The 21,189-nt window shown below is 31.3% G+C and overlaps 2 protein-coding genes across 2 annotated transcripts in view; both read left to right on the top strand.

Moving 5' to 3' along the window:
• LOC148235317 (acyl-CoA:lysophosphatidylglycerol acyltransferase 1-like) overlaps window positions 1-21,189 on the top strand; it is a 466,435-nt gene that overhangs the window by 221,832 nt on the left and 223,414 nt on the right. The window lies entirely within an intron of this gene.
• Window positions 554-4,776, top strand: LOC148235319 (uncharacterized). Its single transcript, XM_088185666.1, has 2 exons — window positions 554-1,263; window positions 1,336-4,776. Exons 1-2 carry the CDS (start codon window positions 680-682, stop codon window positions 1,850-1,852), a joined length of 1,101 nt encoding a protein of 366 aa, XP_088041792.1. The 5' UTR covers window positions 554-679; the 3' UTR covers window positions 1,853-4,776.

The following is a 21,189-nucleotide window of genomic DNA, read 5'->3' as shown; positions in this document are numbered from 1 at the left end:
GTCAAAACTGATTATGAATGTATAATAGATAACTTTTAATATTTTCAAGAGGTTTCTCATAGAATTGTACTATCAAATGCTATCGTATTCTGGTGTGTGAGAAGGGTCTGAAGGTGTAAATAATAAAATGTAGTATACACATAAATAAAATATATACAGTATTCTCGTTCATGAGCCGTTACAAAGTTTATAATGCGGTACAGGTGGTGTATAAATTGAAAATTTCATAACAAAACCGCAATAACCTTCTCGATCCTCGGCATGGACCTTTACGACGCTCTGAATTATTTATTTCTAAAACATTCTGTTAATTATAGAGCGGCCTTGTTTATTTACTTTGTTCACTTATAAGTTGAAATATGAAGCTACGTATGAAATATTTGACTTGAAGTTATGTTGATTGCATTGTATTATACATTTTTTTAAAACACAACTTAAAGTTGGAGTATCATAATACAATTATATAAATAAAATTTAATATAATAAAAAAAAATATACACTAAAAAATAAACGCTTGATTGTTCATCAAATCTCTATATTCAATATAAAATATACACTCTGCTCTGTACCTCAGCGGTGAACGGACGCATCCGCGCCTGCTCTCGCTGCCGTTCAAAGCTCCGACCCCCCACCCGCGACCATTTGCAACAACTACGACGCCAGAGACATTGCCAGCGCGATGAAGAAGACGCTTACGCGCAAGCGTGCGGTGGGTACGTTAAAAGCGTACCTATCGCCATCAGCAGAACAAGAATGGCAGATGCCAAAGAAAACTGCCCGACCCTCTACTGACGCCAACCTGTTGCCGACTTCAAGTCATAACAGGTATGACAAACTCCCCGAAGTTGCCGGGAGTAAACACGCAAGAGTGCCACCTGTCATCATGGAGGTGGTTGGCACACATCTCCAGACCATCGACCTCATCAAGTCGATGACCAAATCAGGTAATTTTACCCTCCGCTACACCGGAAGAGGTAATGTTTCCATCCAGTGTGCGACGCTCGAACTACGAGCGACCCTGATGGATGGTTTGAAGGGCCGCCGTGCCTTTCACACCTTCACTGCCGACGAAGACAAGACAGTTAAATCTGTCTTGAGGGGGCTTCCTGAGGTTCCCGTTGAAGAAATCGCTGCTGATTTGGAGCGGCAAGGATTAAGCGTCGTCAAAGTAACGGCGATGAACACCAAGGCAGAGACCTCCTCGCGGCTCTACCTGACGCAATTTTCCGCTGAGACGACGGTGACGTCCATAAGAAGCATCCGGTACGTTTGCTTCACTAAGGCCACGCTTGAAAAATACAAGCGTAATAAGTCGCACGCGACTCAATGTTTCAGATGCCAGCAGTATGGCCACGCTGCGAGGAACTGCCAACGAGACCCCAGATGCGTGAAATGCACAGGAAACCACGCCACTTCCGAATGCACTAAAAAAGACCGAGAGACGCCAGCAACCTGCACTGGATGCAGCGGAAGTCACCCGGCCAACTACAAGGACTGTCCTCGCAGGACAGAATATCTCCTGCAGATGAAGAAGAGGCAGCAAAAGCCACATACCGCCGTACTGACCGCACCCAAGCCAACGTTCGCTCTGGAACAGAGTCAGTTTCCTGCCCTTCGGCCAACGAAACCAGCAGTGAAAAAACCGACTATCGTCCCGGAAGCCACTCCAATTAAGACGCAACAACGCCCCCAAGCCCGACAGTCTGAGAAGCCCTCATCAGAAGCCATGTCTACTGATGAGCTTCGCAGGATGCTGACTATCCTCCAGGAAATCCGAACTAAGGCCGGAAAGTGCGCTAGCAAAATTGAAATTGCTTTGATGATGGTCGAGTATCTCGATGACCTCTTCTAAAGAAGACATTCAACTCATGACGTGTAATTCCCGTGGGATCCGTAACAAAACCGGAGAGCTGGAGCTGTTAATCAGTGAGTACAAACTTGATATTGTCGTAGTCACCGAAACTTATCTAAAACCACATGTTAACGTATATTTATCTAACTTTGCCTGCATTCGGAGGGACCGACCCTCAAGGCCAGGCGGAGGGGTCGCGATATTTGTTAAAAAATCGATAAAACACGCACGTATAAACACTAACACTAATAATCTAGAAACCGTCGCGATTCAAATTATTCATAAAAATAAAATAATAATAATTGCTGCGGGGTATAATTCGCCTAGTGACGAACTGCTCCGGAGTGATCTAGATTCGATATTTTCTCTAGGAGACTCGGTCATTCTGACTGGGGACTTCAATGCCCGTCATATGCATTGGGGCTGTTCTGGGGCAAATCGATCTGGAGCGTCACTTTTTAACTACTTGAGCGACTCTGACACGATTGTTAACTTTCCAAATTCACCGTCGCATTACCCTTCCAATCACATGACGCCGTCAATTCTGGATATTGCTTTGGTCAAGGGTAACTTAAATACGTCAGAAATGTATTGCGTTCAGGCATTGTCTTCTGACCATCTTCCAGTGTTATTCTCGCTGGAGGGTTCAGCGGAGGTAGTCTCTGAAACGCTTTTTGACTATTTAAAAGCTGACTGGAAAAAGTTTAAAGATATAGTCGAGTCTCGTTTGCAAGATGAGCGACAGAATTATACTCCGCATAACATTAAACAAATTGACGATGATATCAGTTATTTAACATCCGTTATCGAAGAAGCCAAAATATCATCAATACCGACGCGTAAAAATCATAATAATAAAAATCAACTTACTCCACAACTTATCGAAATAATAAAAATCAAAAATAAACTAAGAAAACAGTGGCAAAATAATAAATCTCCGCGACTTAAATCTGTAATAAACCGCGTAACTAGTTATATTCGCGATAAAATTCAGCAAATAAAAAACGAATCGTGGACGCGTAAACTAAAAAATCTAAACCCGGCAGATAATTCCTTATGGAAAATAACTAAATCACTTAAATATAAGCATTCGGAAATACCCCCATTAAAAAATGGAAACACCATCGCATGCACGAACAAGGATAAGGCAGAAAATTTAGCCAGCGCTTTCTCCACATCTTATTCGCTTACTGTAAATTACTTAGATTCAAAAATAGACAACAAAGTCGCCCGTGCGATACGAAATATTAATTCATCTAGCGTAGATATTAGTTTAGTGAACAAAGTTGGTTTATCAGAAGTTAATAACATCATAAAAAATTTAAAGAATAGAAAAAGTCCCGGTATAGATAAATTAGATAACGTTACGATAAAACAACTTCCAAGAATTAGCATCAATTATCTAACAAATATTTTTAATGCCTGCTTATCTTTCGGGTACTTTCCCGCTATTTGGAAAACCGCAAAGATCCACCCAATTAGAAAGCCAGGAAAGGATAACACTATCGCAATTAATTATCGTCCAATAAGCTTATTACCGTCATTCAGTAAACTATTTGAAAAAATAATTTTATCACGTTTAAAGGGATCTTTGGGAAATAAAATTATCAATGAACAATTTGGCTTCCGCGAAAACCACTCTACGACTCATCAGCTCAATAGGTTAACAGAGCACATCTCTGCTAATTTTAACATGAAAAAATCAACGGGACTCTTATTGTTAGATGTGGAAAAAGCGTTTGATACTGTGTGGCATGATGGGTTGATTTACAAACTCCACAAATATAAAACCCCTAACTATCTGCTACACTTGTTACGCTCCTACCTTGATCGTCGAAGTTATGTTGTTTCAGTAAATAATGAACAATCGATACCGCGTAATATCCCAGCTGGTGTTCCTCAGGGGAGTTTACTTGGACCGTTCCTTTTCATTTTGTACACAAATGATATACCTATTTTAAAAAATACTTGTCTTTCAATGTATGCCGATGATACGGCGATAATGAGTAGCTCTTACGGTCTTAAGCCTATTTCAATAAAATTGCAAAAATCCTTAACTCTCTTAAGTAATTATTTCAAAAAGTGGAAAATAAAAATAAATCAGGACAAAACGGAGGCTATAATTTTTACAACTCGAAGACAACCTTTGCCCCCGACTATTATAAGCGAGCAGGGAAAGTGTATAGAATGGAAGGCGAGCGTTAAGTACCTCGGAATTCACCTGGACTCCAAGCTTAAATTTAATAAACATATAACCGAACTTAAATCTAAAGGGCTCGCAGCCATTGCGGCGTTAAAACCAGTTTTTAATCGAAAAAGTGCGCTAAATACTAAAAATAAAATTCTATTATATAAGCAATTAATCAGACCGGCAATGACTTACGCCTGCCCAGTGTGGAGTAATACGTGTAATACTAACTTTTCTAAGCTACAAGTTGTGCAAAATAAAGCTATAAAAATAATTTATAATACACCTTTTTATACTAACCTCAAAAAACTTCATAATAAATATTTAATTCCAACTATTAAAGAACATGTTCACCACCATACTAATAATTATTATAAAAAAATACCGCGAAATCATACTAACCCGTTAATCTCAAGAATCGGTGATTACGACAAAAACAAACTCCAATTTAAATATAAACACAAAATGCCAAAGCACATCTTGCTCTGACGCATAAATTTTATCTATTAATTTAACAGCTCCAGGTCCACGAGTTTTATATTAAAAATATATGTTTATAATTTATAATTTTTTTTTTTTTTTTTTGTTAAAGGTGTTTATGTACTTTGACCTAAACTTAACGTATTTTATGTTCTTTTATTATTCTTATTTTTGTAATTCCTCTTAATTTAGCTAATCAATCGTAAATTGTGATAATGGTAATTAACCAGCAACCAATGAAATGTAAATATATATGTTTATAAAAATGTATTATTTAATTATGTAATAAACAAAAATTAAAAAAAAAAAAATATAAAATATATCTATATCTAAACGAGTGAATTTCTCTCGTTAAAGGCGAGCTTGACATTTTAGAAAGATTGGTTAAAATATTATGCGTGACCTTTACGCACGATCGTGTTCTGGAACAAAACCCTAATAATAATGAATATTATATTTTACGGACTTTTAATATTATTGATATTCTAATAAGCAATAATGTGTCATAGAATTTGAAGTAGTGATGTGGTTTGATAATGATTTTGACTTGTAATGAATTGCAATTTGGAGAGTAAGATTATCACAGCTCCTCAAATTTACGATTAGAGATATAAACAAAGTCAAACACAGATTTATCTGCTACCTTATGTATTGCTACACTATTGTAAAAAATAAGAGGTTGAATGTTTATAGATAAATTGAACTTAGCCCCACATTGGTACCGTTTTCTATTTAAGTGTAACCACTTAAGTAGCTCAAAAGCTTCTGCTAGAATTACACTACGTATGCTTTCGGCGGTTTTCTCTCGCGATAATTTTCTACCTCAACTTATTTTCCCGCAGATTTAATATTCCCCACGCGGCCGGCTTGTGGCAGATTAAATTTTTGACGCACTTGCTTAATCCATCATTCTTTGTTCCGCCTCCACGTTTTCTTCTCGCTTATTTAATTGACCCAATTGGTTGAATTTCATCCCAATTGCTACTGCTGCTACTTTAAAACGAAACATCATAAATCGACGATGGCAAAAGTGGCACGCGAGTTTTTTTTTTGCTGTAGGTCATTAATTTATTAGACATTGATAGTTAGTAACACTTACAGCATGCTCTTGTTATTTATATACAATACTAAATTATTCAACTATACTATTTTATAGATGACCCGAATTTATTAATGCTCATAAATATCATATATATATATATATATATATATATATATATATATATATATATATATCGAATACTTTGATATAATATTTTAATATCAAATTTATAACAGCGCATAGCAACTTAAAACTTGTGGAACTAATATTATAATATAAAATAGTGAAAAAGTGTAATTTTTCAACTGTCAAATTTTGAGAACAGGGTCATCTACAACTTTACTGTGAAGTGACGCCGTAAGCTCTTTGCATAAACAACATACACGAAACATTTTTCAATGTGTCACGTGGCAACACACAATACATTTATATGTATATACGTTTATTTCTATGTATATAATTATTAGGGATGGGTTTTCAGATCCGTGACATTTACGTGATCTAATTTCAAGGATGATAGAAACTTCATGTTGAATCCAGATATTATTAAAACTATGATCCTTAACGTTGTTTTTTTTATGATTACTGCAATAATAATAGATTGTTGTTAGCATAGATTCAAAATTAAAACATAGCTGTACTATTTTTCTTCTACTAACGAAAAAAAATAGTTTGCCATTGTACAAAAAATGATTAATCTTTGCGTAAAATTAATTTTTTTATCATATTAGCATAATGACACTTTTAAATTTTTCTTAGGGTGCTGTACTATTAAATTTGTAGAAGGATTTCTAACAGAAAAACAAGTACTGAAATATATTATATATACAATTATTTTTTTAATTTAATACTATTTCCTATTTAAACTATATTTTTCGATTCTTTATAACTTTATTGATATATTCGAATATTTTATTATTCACTATTCGATATTCGAATAGTTGAAAATAACAAATATTTGGAGACTAGATGGTAAAAAAAAATAATTAAAAAATAGTAGGCATAAATAAATAACTGTTGGTTGATATGATGAAGTTTTATTAGAATTATGATAGCGACAATGATATATTATGAAAGAAAATGTAAAAAAATATTATTACTTTGTCTTGCGAGACGAGTATCGACTGGAACTTAAGTTTAACTGTATATTATTATTTGGTAATCTAAATTAAATTTCTAGCAATATTATTAAATGCAGTTCCACACGTACGTGAGAGTTTTGGCAAATATCTCTTTGATACTTTTTAATTACAGTCGTAAAATACTTTCCTATTTCTTATGACAAAGCGTAGAATAAGTTTTGAGTAGCATATTTCAAAATTAATCTTAACTATGTAAAACTCTTCACTTAAAAAGTTTTTTTCAACGAGAACATATTTTAAAAAAAATGGGATATATTTTATAAGACCACTGGACATATTTAAATAAAAATTAAATTACTGTAAAAGTCCCTAAAAAGCTCGTTGTGCATTATTTCAGCCTAAATTACACGCATTTTGGCGAATTAAAATAATTTATGTGTTTATTATCGCAATTATTGCGTACGTGATAATAATAATGCAAGGGCGGCATAAAAAATCCATAAATTTCCAGGTCAAACGCCCCGGTCGAAAATTATATAGGTGTAATAATCTTTAACGAGCCTTTTCGGACGTTCGACCCGACATTTAGGTACATAAGGGGTCCTGGCCGACACATTCTGGCAAATGCTGCAAGGGAGGAAGTTACATACATACGTATCTACCCCTTTCGTAGAGATGCATAAATTCACCGCGTAGCTTACTATTCGATTTCCCAGATGCACACATTTTTCGAATTGAAATGATTGCGTAAATTCACTATAAATATTTAATTTATCGAGTAAATGATACATCAACAAATCAACTAATGTCACTATGCACGAATTTTATTTAAATTAATGGTCACGATATTCATCCGTGAGATTAGGAAGGCAAGGCAAACATAATATGTGATTTATTTTATTTTTATTTTATTAATTTATTTAGCTTAATAGCTAATCTTTACATATAACAAATTTAGTAAACATATATAAAAATATATAAAAAATACATAACAGAAAGAAAAAATAAAAATATACAATAATAAAGTCTTAATATTATAATTTATTTCTATATGTACGAAGGTGTTTTTTTATTCCATTTATGAAACCCGTTATATTTTTGCTGTTTCGGATTTCTCTTGGAAGACTATTATATAAATCAAAACCTCCGTACATAATTCCCCTAGCCGTACTCGTTTTCTTATACTTAATTATCTTTAAATTTTCTCTATTTCTAGTAGTATATTTATGTATATCTTTATTTCTTATTAAATACTTATTTAAATATTCTGGTAACATATTATTTTCTAACTTATATATAAATACTAAAACATTCATACTCAATATTTCTTGAACATTCAACCATTCTAATCTATCAATCATACTTTTACAATTAGTTAATCTATTTTTATTTAAGATTACTCTCATTGCCCTATTTTGTAATTTTTGCAACATTTGTTTATCTAATTTATTTACCATATTTAATAGTGTTGCACAATAATTAAAATGGGGCAATATTATACTATTGTAAATTATTTTTTTTGTATTTATACTTAATATATTTCTTAATCTAGATAATAAACCTATTTTTCTACTAATTTTTTTTAATATGTAATTACAATGTTGTTTAAAATTTAATTTTCTATCAACAATTACTCCTAAATATTTTATATTATCCACTATTTCTATACTAGAGTTATTTATTACTATTTTGGTACTATTATCTAACACATTTTTATAATTAATAAACATACATTTAGTTTTATTCTCATTTAATTTAAGTACATTATTCTTTAACCATATTTCTAATATACTTAATTCATTATTTAAATTATTTACAATTTCTTTAATGTTATCACCTATGCAATACATTAATGTGTCATCCGCAAATAGATGAATTTTACATTTTTTCACGTTATTAACTATATCATTAATATACAAAACAAATAACAATGGTCCCAATTTAGACCCTTGTGGTACTCCATAAGACACTAATTTCTCTTCAGAATATACATTATTTATTTTAACTTTTTGTTTTCTTTTATATAAGTAATTATTAAACCATCTTAAAACTATATCACTTATACCTATACTCTCCAATTTCTTTAACATTATTTTTCTGTCTATTGTTTCGAAGGCTCTCTTGAAATCCAAGAAAACTGCTCCAATGATTTTGTTTGTATCCTTAGCCAACAGCCAATCATTTATCACTACTTGTAATGCAGTTTCAGTGGAATGCTTTTTTCTGAATCCCGATTGTTGTTCACATATTATGTTTTGAGAAGTAATAAATTCCTTTAATTGTTTGATTACTACTTCTTCTATTATTTTTTCTATACACGGTAGCATGTTAATTGGTCTCATTTCTTCAACTTTTTTACTATTTTTTATTTTAGGTATAGGTACAATAGTAGCAATCTTTAAATTTTCAGGCATTTCTCCTAAGGAGAGTGCTTTATTTATTAAATAATTTAATTTAGTTCCTATTATTTCCCATGTTTCTTTAATTATATTTATATCTAGTTCATCAGTACTAGTTCCTTTTTTAAATTTACATATTATGTTATGAATTTCATCTAATGATACTGATTTAAATTTACTAAATTTTACAATTATTGCTTTATTATTATATTGTACTAAATTTCTAATCCTTGGTATTGAATTCACAATTTCTTCTATGCTCTCAATGTAATATGTATTCATTTTTGCTGCTATTATATAAGGATCTTGATATATATTTCCATTAATTTCCATTTTTATTATGTCGTTTTTCTGAGTTGGATTAATTAATTGTTTTATTGATTTCCACATCTTATTTGGATCATTTTGTATTTCATCTATCAATTTTTCATACCATTTCTTTTTAGCTAATGAACGAACGAAATTATATTCGTATAATAATCTTCCATACATGAATTTATATATAATAGTATATGAAGCAAAGAACTATAGGATTCTCGAATTCAGCGAGTATTGAATATTTGCTCTCTAGTAACTTAATAAATCTAGCTTACTGTTTTGATATTTTTTAGACAGTTTAATTATGCAATCGTTATTTTAATAAATAAAATAGTATTTAACTGGTGTTGAATATAAGCGCAAGTGTTCTATAATTTGTGCAAGGAAATAAATATGGATTATATCCAGTCTTGTGACCATATTCCGCATTTACATTTTTTGTTGCATATATTACACAAGATGGCAATACCATTGTCTACAATTTTATTTCTGCTGGAACTTCATCATTACCTAGCGACTTTTTAAATTTTTTTAATAGTAAGATATCTTGTTGAAATCTGAAGTACTGAAGTCTGCTTTATATATTTTTAAATGAAAATAATCAAATCATCAGAAAATTTATGATCGATCAACTTGTTAATGAATAATAAATAAGTAATATATTCATTTTATAATATATTGTTGATCAATATATTAGTATTAGGTCTAAATATATGCTATTGATCAATGATAAGAGATATCAGTGATGAAATAGATAAATTATTAAAATTTAAATATAAACATGTCTGTAAATATTTACTGATTTTATCTAATATTTTTTGTGTACTGTATTTAGTTCAAAATACCTCGATTTGCGCGATTGATAGGTTTCCGAAATTTCGTGTAAATTTAATTCGCATAAATCGAGGCATAGAACTCATACAAAAATGGAAGATTAAATACAAAAAAGGAAGACTCGTACGAATATGTACAAATTTACATTTTTGTATATCAACACAAAAAATGGCACTGTGTTAAAAAATTATTTATTATTACTTTAAAATAACAATATGTGCTCAAAAAAATTAATAATTTTTTACTGCACATAATTTATATGTTCATAATTTGAACGAGATTTTAATATTCTTCTTCGTTGCTGCTAGCTTCTAATTTAACCTGTGGTTTCCATAGAATTGGTTCACACTCATTTTTATAAGAGTAATATATAGCAGTAGATTCTTCTGGATTTACTATTAATTAATAACCTGTTTTTTTTAAATCCTTGTAAATTTCATAATACTGCCTGCCAATGATTTTTAAATCTCGCTGGAATATATTGCTATATTGACCACAATATAACGAAACCGCGTAAATCGAGGTATAGGTGTATGGGTAATTTCAATTTAATATTTTCATATCCAGACAGACAGACAGAGGCTGCTGCGTACTACATACATTTTTGATGAAAATTTTAATTTTGTACTCCCGCACCGTTGATTAAGGGGCGGGCGCGCGGTGGCGAACAGGGGCGCTAAACGCCGGTTTCCGCGCCGGCCGCGACGCCATTCTGTATTATTAATTGACCAGGGAATTATAAATTTTCCGCTCGAATTTATTTCGTCCGGCGATTAGGTAATTGCGGACGCCTTTGCTCACAGTTTTCTTATCGTTCAATTCGCAACAGCCGCCGAAGCAGCCGATTGGCTAGGGAAAAGCGCTGAAAGCGGGGAAGGGAGGACTTCGAGGCGGATCGGGGAGGGTTAGGTGCGGGGGTTGGGAAATCGTTTTTCCCGCGACGCCAGGTAATGCGGCGAGCCGGCAACGCCGTAAGTGTCCCGGGACGTCGCGACGCCTCGCCCCGGGAAAGCTCGCTCGAAAGCTCCGAGCCGAGCACGCAAATTTGCGGTCGGCTTACAAATCTCCGGGCGAGGGATTGATTCAATTATTTGTTGCTCTTAACTGCTGTCGTCGCGTCGAATTGTACGAAGCGATCGTTGAGATCGCGTGATTTTGAAACGTGGTTTTATAAGTACCTCTAACGAGCTTTCATGAGACATTGACGGATTGCGGCTAAATGTCTACCACAATCAAACGACCCAAACACACTGTACAACTTTTTTGTTAACACATATAATGCTTTCATCTATCAATTTATTTTTGAATTGTTTTAAAACACTCTTTCATTGATTTTTCAACGTAATATGCATATACATTTTATATTTTAAAAAGACTTCATCAGTGACAGCGAATAGCCAACAACCATTTTTCTCATCCTCGTGAAACTATTTTTATTACAAATCGACTGTCCATACAATAAGTTGGCATTGATACATATAAAATCTAGTTATCGATTAATTTTAGGAGCAGTATATCGTTCTGCGTATCATTAAACTATACAGCAAGTCTTCGATTAAAGTAAAAAAATGTTTTGTATTGTTGCATATGTTTTTAAAGAAAATATATAATGTAGAGTTCCTTTCAGGATACCACAGCTTGTCCCATAGCACTGTCCCACATTTTATTCAGCTCCTCGTAGCTATCGCTAAAAACATCATTGCGTTTGGCAAGCTCGTTGAGAATCTGGATTGCTCGTGCAAGAGTAGCTGCCAGAATAAAGGACGCGATCGCGACTCTGTAGGGCAGTTTAAAGCTCGCAGCCTTAGCAACTTTAAAAAGCTCTCAATTGAAAATGCAAATAAGTGTAATCAGATGCTCTTAGCAAAAAAAAATACAAGGATATAAATACGTATACGACTCGTACTTCTCTTACAGCTATTTTATAAATATTTTCAAATTCTCTCCAATAAAAAGGAGTACTTCGCTTCACTTCTTGACAAATTAGTCGTGTTAGGTTAACCCGAAATGAATGTCGTTTTCATATCTTAACTAGAAAAATCTATTTAGAGTATCTAAAGTCAGGCTAACACGTACTTACATATGTATGATTGGTGGAAATGCTACTGGAAATATTTTAAATTAAACAAACATGGGCCTCAAGTAATATTATTTATTTTAATAATCTATTTAAACATAAATATATATAATATATAACATAAACAGAAAATAAAAATAAACAGAAAAAAGACTTAATATTATAATTTATTTCTTAATGCACGAAGGTATTTTTTTAATCCATTTAGGAATCCTGTTTTTATAGTTTCATTTTTGCGGATTGTTCTAGTAATATTATTATATAAATTAACACCTCCGTACATAATTCTCCTACCGTCCTAGTTTTCTTATACCTATCCTTAAATTTCTAGTATTAAATTTATGTATTATACATCTTTATTTCTTATTAAATACTTAAATTAAAATACTTCGGTAACATATTCTTTTATAACTTATATATAAATACTAAAACATTCATCTTCAATAGTTCTTGAACATTTAACTATTCCAATTTATCAATCATACTTCTAAAACTAATCTATTTTTATTTAAGATTACTCTCATTGCCCAATTTTGTAATTTTTGCAACATTTATTTAATTTATTAAGCATATCTAATATTCTCACACAATAAGTAAAATGGGGAAATATGGTATTAATGTAATTTTTTTGTGTTTATACTTAACATAATATTAATTCTGGATAATATACCTATTTTTCTACTGTTTTTTTAATATGATATAATATAATATGTCAAAATAATTTATTCAGTTATGAAAACTGCCTTTTTAAAAGTCGTTTTTCAAATGCTGGTATTTCTTAACGGTTTTAATATTTAAAAAACCCAGTAATATTTATTATATATTACAAATATATTAATTAAAAATTCAATTACTGTACAAAACTTATTGAAATCAACTAAAACTATTTTAAAATATTTAAAAGACACTTTTTCTTATATTCATGTAATATGATCTTAAAAAAAATTATTAAATTAAATTTATTTCCACATATTAGTAAATTGTCTTTATTTTACAAAACCGTTAAAGTTTACTAACTAGTTAAACTTTAGTCATTTTTTTACATTGCTACGTATCAAAAAACTGTACATCACTAAAATAAATGAAACATTTTGAACATTTTTATTTTCAAAATTTATATTCTTGGGGGTAAAAATAAAAATATGATTTTTTTTCTTGTCTGGCGCTTAATTGGATCCTACAAGTGTTTTTCATTATAAAATCTTTTCAAAAGAATTACACGAAAGAGTAAGTTTTAAATGCGTTTATAGTATGCGCCGCATCCAATTAATGCCGAGCTCGTTATTGTTTCGTGTAGTGGTTTAGCCTGCAGATGTATCGTACATAAATATATGTATTGAACGTATCATAATGTATTCTTTGATACGTATCCTGAACGACTCCACAGTGATACGGATTGACCACATATTCAACCGCCCTTTCCACCTTTTCGCTCGTCTGTCTGAGGGCGCCGTCTGTTTTCCCCCATCTCAGGGATGGAAAACTCATGGGTTGTGAATGATTTTATTAAAAAATATTTATTTAATTACACTTTAGTTCATAGCATTCTTGAATCGCAATATATTATTTAGCTTCCCTTAATAACTAAATATTCTATCTTAATTAAAAAAGTTTAGAGAAGGTTATTAGATACTTGATAGTACTGGGATACGATTCACTGAGTTCTCGCAGACAGTTGTATGTCGCTGATAATTTTAACTACCTACAATTTTATCTCAAGGAATTCTAGTTTTGGGTTCCAGAACGTTTGAGAGTCACTTTTGGTTGGCGTTTGAGCCAGGATGTCCGCACTAGCCGACTTGTCTATGGCTGTCGCCATCTGGCTCCTTAATACGCTGGCATTGCACATTGATCTATTTAATGTCGGCTTTGGTCCGATTCGTATTATTTAATTTTAATATTTTATGATTTTTTTCATACTATGTATTTTAATCTTACTTGAATTATACTCTTTTGTGTATTGTAATAATCGTATGAATTGATTTTTGACTACCGTGACGCATTAAAATAATCTGTCACGATGGTCTTAATTTAATTTAAGTAAATAAATAAATAACGACTAATTATAATATTACAAAATAAGCTCCTGAGAATTACGTGATAAAAATTATAAGCAATATAATATTTCTCAACGATTTGTAATATTCAGGTCTCTTTAACATATACATGTTGACTATTTCCAGTTGTTTCATATAACATTGCAAAAGTTCTGTTCATTCAAACTGATAAAAAGGACAAACACATTTTCTTTTTAATTATAATAAAGATTTTTCATAAGAATTGTTCTTATCTAATTTATGACTCGTAGTCTTAATTATCTTCTATGTATTAAAAATATATTGTTTTACTTATTCAATTAAATGTGCTCCTTTGAATGAAAATGTATATTTTAGAATTACTTTCATTCATAGTAACAATGGAAATGAACAATGACTTTTTTGTTTGAAGCCCATTAAAATCGCAATAATCGAGAAACCGACTTATGGATCAAAGGTACGCTATGTTTAGCATAAATAAAAAAAATTTAAAACAACATCCATGAACTCCATTCACGATTTAAGTATTTAATTTACATTGAAAGCACTCGAACAATCACAAATTAATTTACACAATCCTAAGCTTATTTGTAACAAGCGAAACTCGCCCGAAACATATATGCACACTAAAAAGGTAAGCCTCTACTTATGACCTATTAACCAATTTAATATACGGAAGGCAAAAACATCTACAAACACAAAACGGCAATTTGCATAATGCGTACGTTACTTCTTTCGCTGCGGATGCGGCATAGAATGGCTAATGAAATATTATGTAAATAAATTTGCGGCCTAGGTACTTCGCGGTTTATTTTCGACCTGAAAATCGTTGAGAATCGATCCGCGGATTCTCCTTACCTTTCCTAATGTGGTTCAACACAAAGCGACGCACGCCAGGTTTTCAACAACACGCGATTTTCATTCTCGTCAAAATAAACGGCGATTCGTGACACTGATCCAATTAGGGGGGCGGCAAGGACGGGACGAAAAAGCGAAACCGATAATCCAAAACGACGCTTTCGTATGTACCGATCCGAAAATAAAACAAGATTTTAAATTATTAAACATAAAAACGCTCGTCTTACCCTTAATTGGATCATGGAGGAGCGATCCTTCGTAATCTAATCTACGTAAAAGAATGACGCGTTAGAATACGCTTAAATCTGCCAATGAATATCAGTTTATTTATACGAAGAGAGTATTTTAATTTTGGATATGTAGGACTTAGATGGCGGGTGCTTACGTTGATTCTATTTGTAAATTAATTTATTTTAATTTTATGATTTATTTTATTACATATTTATAATTATAAATAATATATGTATTATTGGGTAATCCCAAAATAAATGTTTTATTTTATCCATCTTATTGTCCAGACCTTGATCCTTCCGGCTACCATTTATTTTAATTGATGCAACACTTCTTAAACAGAAAAAAAGGAATATTTTGCATCAAAGCTTTTAACATTTTATTAAAAAAAAACAGAGCTATAGTATAATATTTTATCCTTAGAAGCATTAAAATAAAAATAAACATTTACAAGTGATTTTTTGATTCATTATAATAACGACATTCATTTTGGGATTACCTAATACATATATTTGATATAGTGTATATTGCTTTATTTTACGTTCAGTGCTGCAGTTATAAACCTGGAATTAAACTACCACACCTTTGTCATTATTGGTAAATTGAGGTCCTGTTCCAAGTGCAAAATGTTAAATTATTACTATTATTTATTCAGGGGAACGCAAAGCGCCATCCAGTTGAGCACCCAACCTATGCGTCTTCCGAGCCATTAGTCTGCGGCTCAAAAACCGCACGGTCATTTGTTTAGATTTACGGTGAACGTTACTAACGTGTGCATTTCTCATGGTTTGCCTTGCTGTTTATTTACATATTTTATACTTCTTTATATGTCTTTTTGCTAGTGTCACGAAACTAGACGTACAACACTTCTGAATCTAAAACAACAAACAAAAATTTCTTAAAAAAATATTTTTACAATCTTTTTATTTTACATATTTTTTTTTAAAACTTGACCAAAGTTATTACCTCAATTCTTAATTATGAAAATATATATAGTTATGACTTGTATTTTGAGAGGAAAAGTCAATAAACACTTATTTGCGAACTTTTCTTAAAACGCTTGCCATTGTTATTAGTTACTTTGATATTTTTCTAACCATTTGGTTGCACAAATCTGATATATTGGCTTTTATTATACTTTGACAAAAATCATAAGATAAAAAATCGAACATTTTAAAGATACTTGCTTTTTAGATAATTTTTTTTTATTATTATAAAATACATTGATATTTTGTTAGTCATCTCGAATAGCTGAGTAACTAAAGGTTAATTCAGACTATAACAGAAACCAGGCCGTAAATAATAAACTTGGAAAAGTATGTTTTAATCTAGCAATTGTCAATTTTAAATAGTTCGTATTTATATTTTATACTCATTTAGAACTCGTGTTTTTTTCGAGGTTTCTTTAAAAATTTAAATTGATGAATTCTCATTTTTTTTAAATATTGAAAGTTTTTCACAAATTCTCAATTTCGCATAAATATTTTTAAACGTTTTTCAACTTGCAATTTTGAAAACGCGTAATAATTTAAATTTGATAAATTCACAGCTGCATTCACAGCAAGCAGTGAAAAAAGGGACAGAGATTACAAATTAATAACAATTGTTGGATCATATGATCGATTTTAAAAAATACGGTTAAAAAACAATACATTTAGACTTTCTTAAACATTTGCCGGTCAAAAAAGTTATGAATGTAAACATATTGATCTTCGGATTCATGCCTTTTTTATTAAGGTCTTTGGCAAGTATTCGTTTACCGAAAATATGTAAAATGTTTTACTGTATATTCTATTATATTATATATAAATCATATGGTTGTCACTTTTTTTTTTGCAAAATATTCGTGTAATCGTTAATTAAACATGCATTAATTAAATTAATTTCAGAATTTGAAATTTATAATGTAATAATAATGGAGTCGCATGTTTTATTAAATTTTGTAAAATTTAATTTAAACTAATATATAATTTATATATTGATTCTAATTGCTGTAATTAAAATTATTAAAAATATTGTCTTTGTAGAAAGATATGTACTGTAATAATATAAATTTGATACATACTGTTTATTACATTTTTTTGAGAAACACTATATATAACCTTGGAGCTTTATTAGAATCATATTTCTATTTTTAAAAACTCTTAATTCTACGTGAACAACTACTTTCATCTTCCCACCTTATTTCTATTTCCTTTATTGTGTAGTATTTGCCGTTTGTTATAATACAAATTATATTATTTTAAAAATAAAAATGTAGATTTAATAATTTATATAATTTATATTATTAGCAATGCGAGTATCCTTCTCCCACCTATTCATTATTAATATATATTTTTTGAAAGAATAGGATAATGGTTAAATCCGAAAACCGAAAAACGAAGTGTGTTATAAAATATCTCACTTCATGTCAATACTTTTTTGTGTTATAAATGCTACATGTGGTCTGGCATTATTGTGGTAAAAAATATTTTTTTCTTGTACATAAAATTTAACCGTTTTTTAATTAACGTGAGGTTTAAATTACTTTATTATTAATACCATAATAATAGTTTGTTTAAATTCTCGTTTCAAGTACCAGACCAAGGTTTTCTTGTTGCAATATTATACACAATCCACATCTTATCATCTGCTACAATGAGATTTAAACATAGTTTTCCAGCATGATCTTCACGTATTCAGTCTATCCATTAAATTATTCTGTGATAAATTATGCGGCACCCAAACGTTGAGCTTTGACACAATGACATGTAAAGTTTTATCGCTAAATATTTAATCTCTCTGCAATTTTATTGACGTCTGTTGGAGGTCTTTATCTATTATAGCCTTTTAATAATATATTGTTCGTACGAAACTTATTGAACAATAAACTGAACTACTACACTTGAATCGTATATTAAACATGTTTTTAGTGAACATTGTTGCAATTCTCGATTTTTGAATTAATAATATATGCAGTGATAATAATAAACGAAATACAATAAATATATGAATGTAAAAATTTCCAGGGCCCGACTCTAGAAAAAATCATAAAAAGAATATGTTTAAAAAAAACGGCTCGGTTTTATTGCTTTTAACGTGGATTTTTGACTTAGACTGAGAAAGATAATTGTGTTTTGCTCTCGGTTGATAATCGAGCGTTTTCACCGCTTTGTTGCTTTTGACCTGAATTAAAAATTCACTATATGGCAACACTGAGCAGCATATGGGTAAATATTTTTATTAATTTTTAATGCCTAATTAAAATATTTCGCATAAAATATGTCGCAACCGTAACAATTTATTATATTTATTTGTAGCATAGAAAGGATTAACTCGTACATATTATTATTTATTAAAGAAATTATATTACGTTGTTAAAAAAAAATATAAAATGCCATTTTTGTCATGAGGCCCGGAATCATTGTTGTCCCAGGCCCAGATTCTCGGTGGCCCTGGTCACTGTGTGCGACCTAGCTCAATTTTATTTAAATTATTCATCACTATATTCATACGTTAGATTAGGAAAATTTAGGAAACTCATTTTAATCTCATAGACATAAAAAAATTGAAAAATATTTTTTTGCATGTATGTTTTAAAGACTAGTGGTATATCTTATTGTGATGACTAAATATTTTTGAGATACTAGAAGTTTCTCAAGCGAAACACTAATCCTATAATCAGGACCTTGGATTACGTGGTTTTATAAGGACCTCGGATTTGTGGTTTGAAAATCATAGTAGGGTAGAGTAATAATAATAATAACATTGGTGCCACAGTTCATTGTGGTCCTTGGCCGCCCAGAAGATATAGAAAATCCGAAATTGCGCGAATTTGGACGGGCAGGTTCATATTCCCGACCATTTGTATATGTCGCCAGATGGCTCGCAGACATAAAAAGTAGCGAGCCCGTGTCCACCACGTGCGCGAATCGAAACGCAAACGTCAAATATTGATTCGGCGAGAGCGCGCGTTCGCGAGCGGCGGCGTCGGGGCCCCCCGGCGAATCGATCGGGCTGCGCCCCCCAACGGACGCCGACCGAAGCCGTCCGGGGAACGAAAATAAAAGTGAAACGGTCAACGCTGCCTCTGCCGCTTTCGGTTCGACAACTTTTTAATGTCGAAATCGACGCTTTTTTAGCGATGTTCATGCTAACGTTGTAGAATATATTGAGCGTGTAATGAGCGAGTAATGAACGGACAAATCTATTAGCTCGCTTTCACTGCACATTGCAGTCTCTTATATATAATAGTATTTATTTATACGACTATACAGTAATGAATTGTAAGAGCCTAAAAATCCCACAAAGCCAAAGTAATTACGTAAAACACTTAAGACATGTTTATGTTTTATACTCGGACGATAAGTCAATTACGCAGTTGTGAAAAGCCGCTAAAATAAAAAAAGATACTTATTGTATTATTCAAAAATATTTCTCTTAATAATTGCCTTTACAATTCATTGAAACACCTCCATAAAACATAAGAACCAAATGACCGTAGCAAACAAAAAACGATTGTCCACGATTATTAGCACCTTCCTCGTATTTCTAAATATTAAGTTTATCACCCGTTTAGTATTAGTGTCATATTTAAAAAAATGTCTTAACTAAGCTACGATTTAGCTAACGTCCATCCCGGCTACTTGAGACGATCACGTCTCCACCTAGTCCACGGTGCTCTAAGCGGCTCTCAATCAATATCGCGCTGTGCCTTAAGAAATCGAGTGACAATATTGTACATAGTCTTTGAAAGGCAAATAATACATAATAAATATAAAGAATATCAACTTTATTTATTAAAAATTAAAACATAAAACGTGAACCACTAGTTATATTAAGACACCTACCACTTATAATAAATGAAGTACATATATTTAAAACGATTTCGACCTATAATCATTCGTCACACCTTGTTTTTATTTCACTTTTAATTAAAATAAAAACAAGTCAAATTAACGCATTTTTAAAAAATACAAATTCGAGTGTTGCTGCTGGGGCTCGAACCCGCAACTTTACACTTACTAGTCTGAGACGTTACGGACTACGCTATTCCGTCCTTAAGCATGTACAAGAAATGTTAAATCAGACATTTTCAAATCAAGTACAGGTTATTCCCTTTGAGTTCAAAACTTGAAAACTTTACTGCAGTATGGTACACTATGTCTCTGTAGCTAGTTTTTAGAGGATTCAGAAACTTAAAAATAATAGCGATTTTTATTATATTTATTTTGTTAATAATGACGTTATTAATATAGTTCATTTTGAACATCACTTTTATGATGTTGAATGCAGTAGTTATCAATCTCTTTTGTATCGTAATCAACTATTTTAGAAGTTTAGCCGTATCTATAAAGTCAGTGCTTTCATCCAAAGCTATGAAATACCTGTATTTTCTTAGACAAATAATTTCTGCTACGATTTTACGACATTCATTATTAAATTCATCGTTAGTAAAATGATTTGCTTTATTAAGAAATTAAATTTGCTACCACATAAGCTATCTTTCGAAATGGTTTTTGTTGATATGTAAGATTTTCTCTAGATCTTTTGAAAAAAATTGTATACGGCACATTCCTTGCAGTCTTTTAAATTTTGAAAAAGTTAAATAAAATAAAATTAGATAAGTTTTATTGTACTGCAAAAAAATGTTTTAATTTTTTTCTTCTTGAAACGCTCTTTTGTCGTATAGTTTGCCTTCTAATTCTACCAGTTTTATTAGGAGGTAATGTATAGAAGCCATGCTGAAAAGTAATTAAAAAGATTAAAATATTTATTTATAAACATAATGTCGTAGTAACATTAAGTTTGGA

Source organism: Plectrocnemia conspersa, unplaced genomic scaffold (assembly GCF_051122295.1).
Source record: "Plectrocnemia conspersa isolate PC_06_02 unplaced genomic scaffold, ASM5112229v1 ptg000005l, whole genome shotgun sequence".
NCBI lineage: Eukaryota > Metazoa > Arthropoda > Insecta > Trichoptera > Polycentropodidae > Plectrocnemia > Plectrocnemia conspersa.
This window is presented reverse-complemented; position numbering and strand designations above follow the sequence as displayed.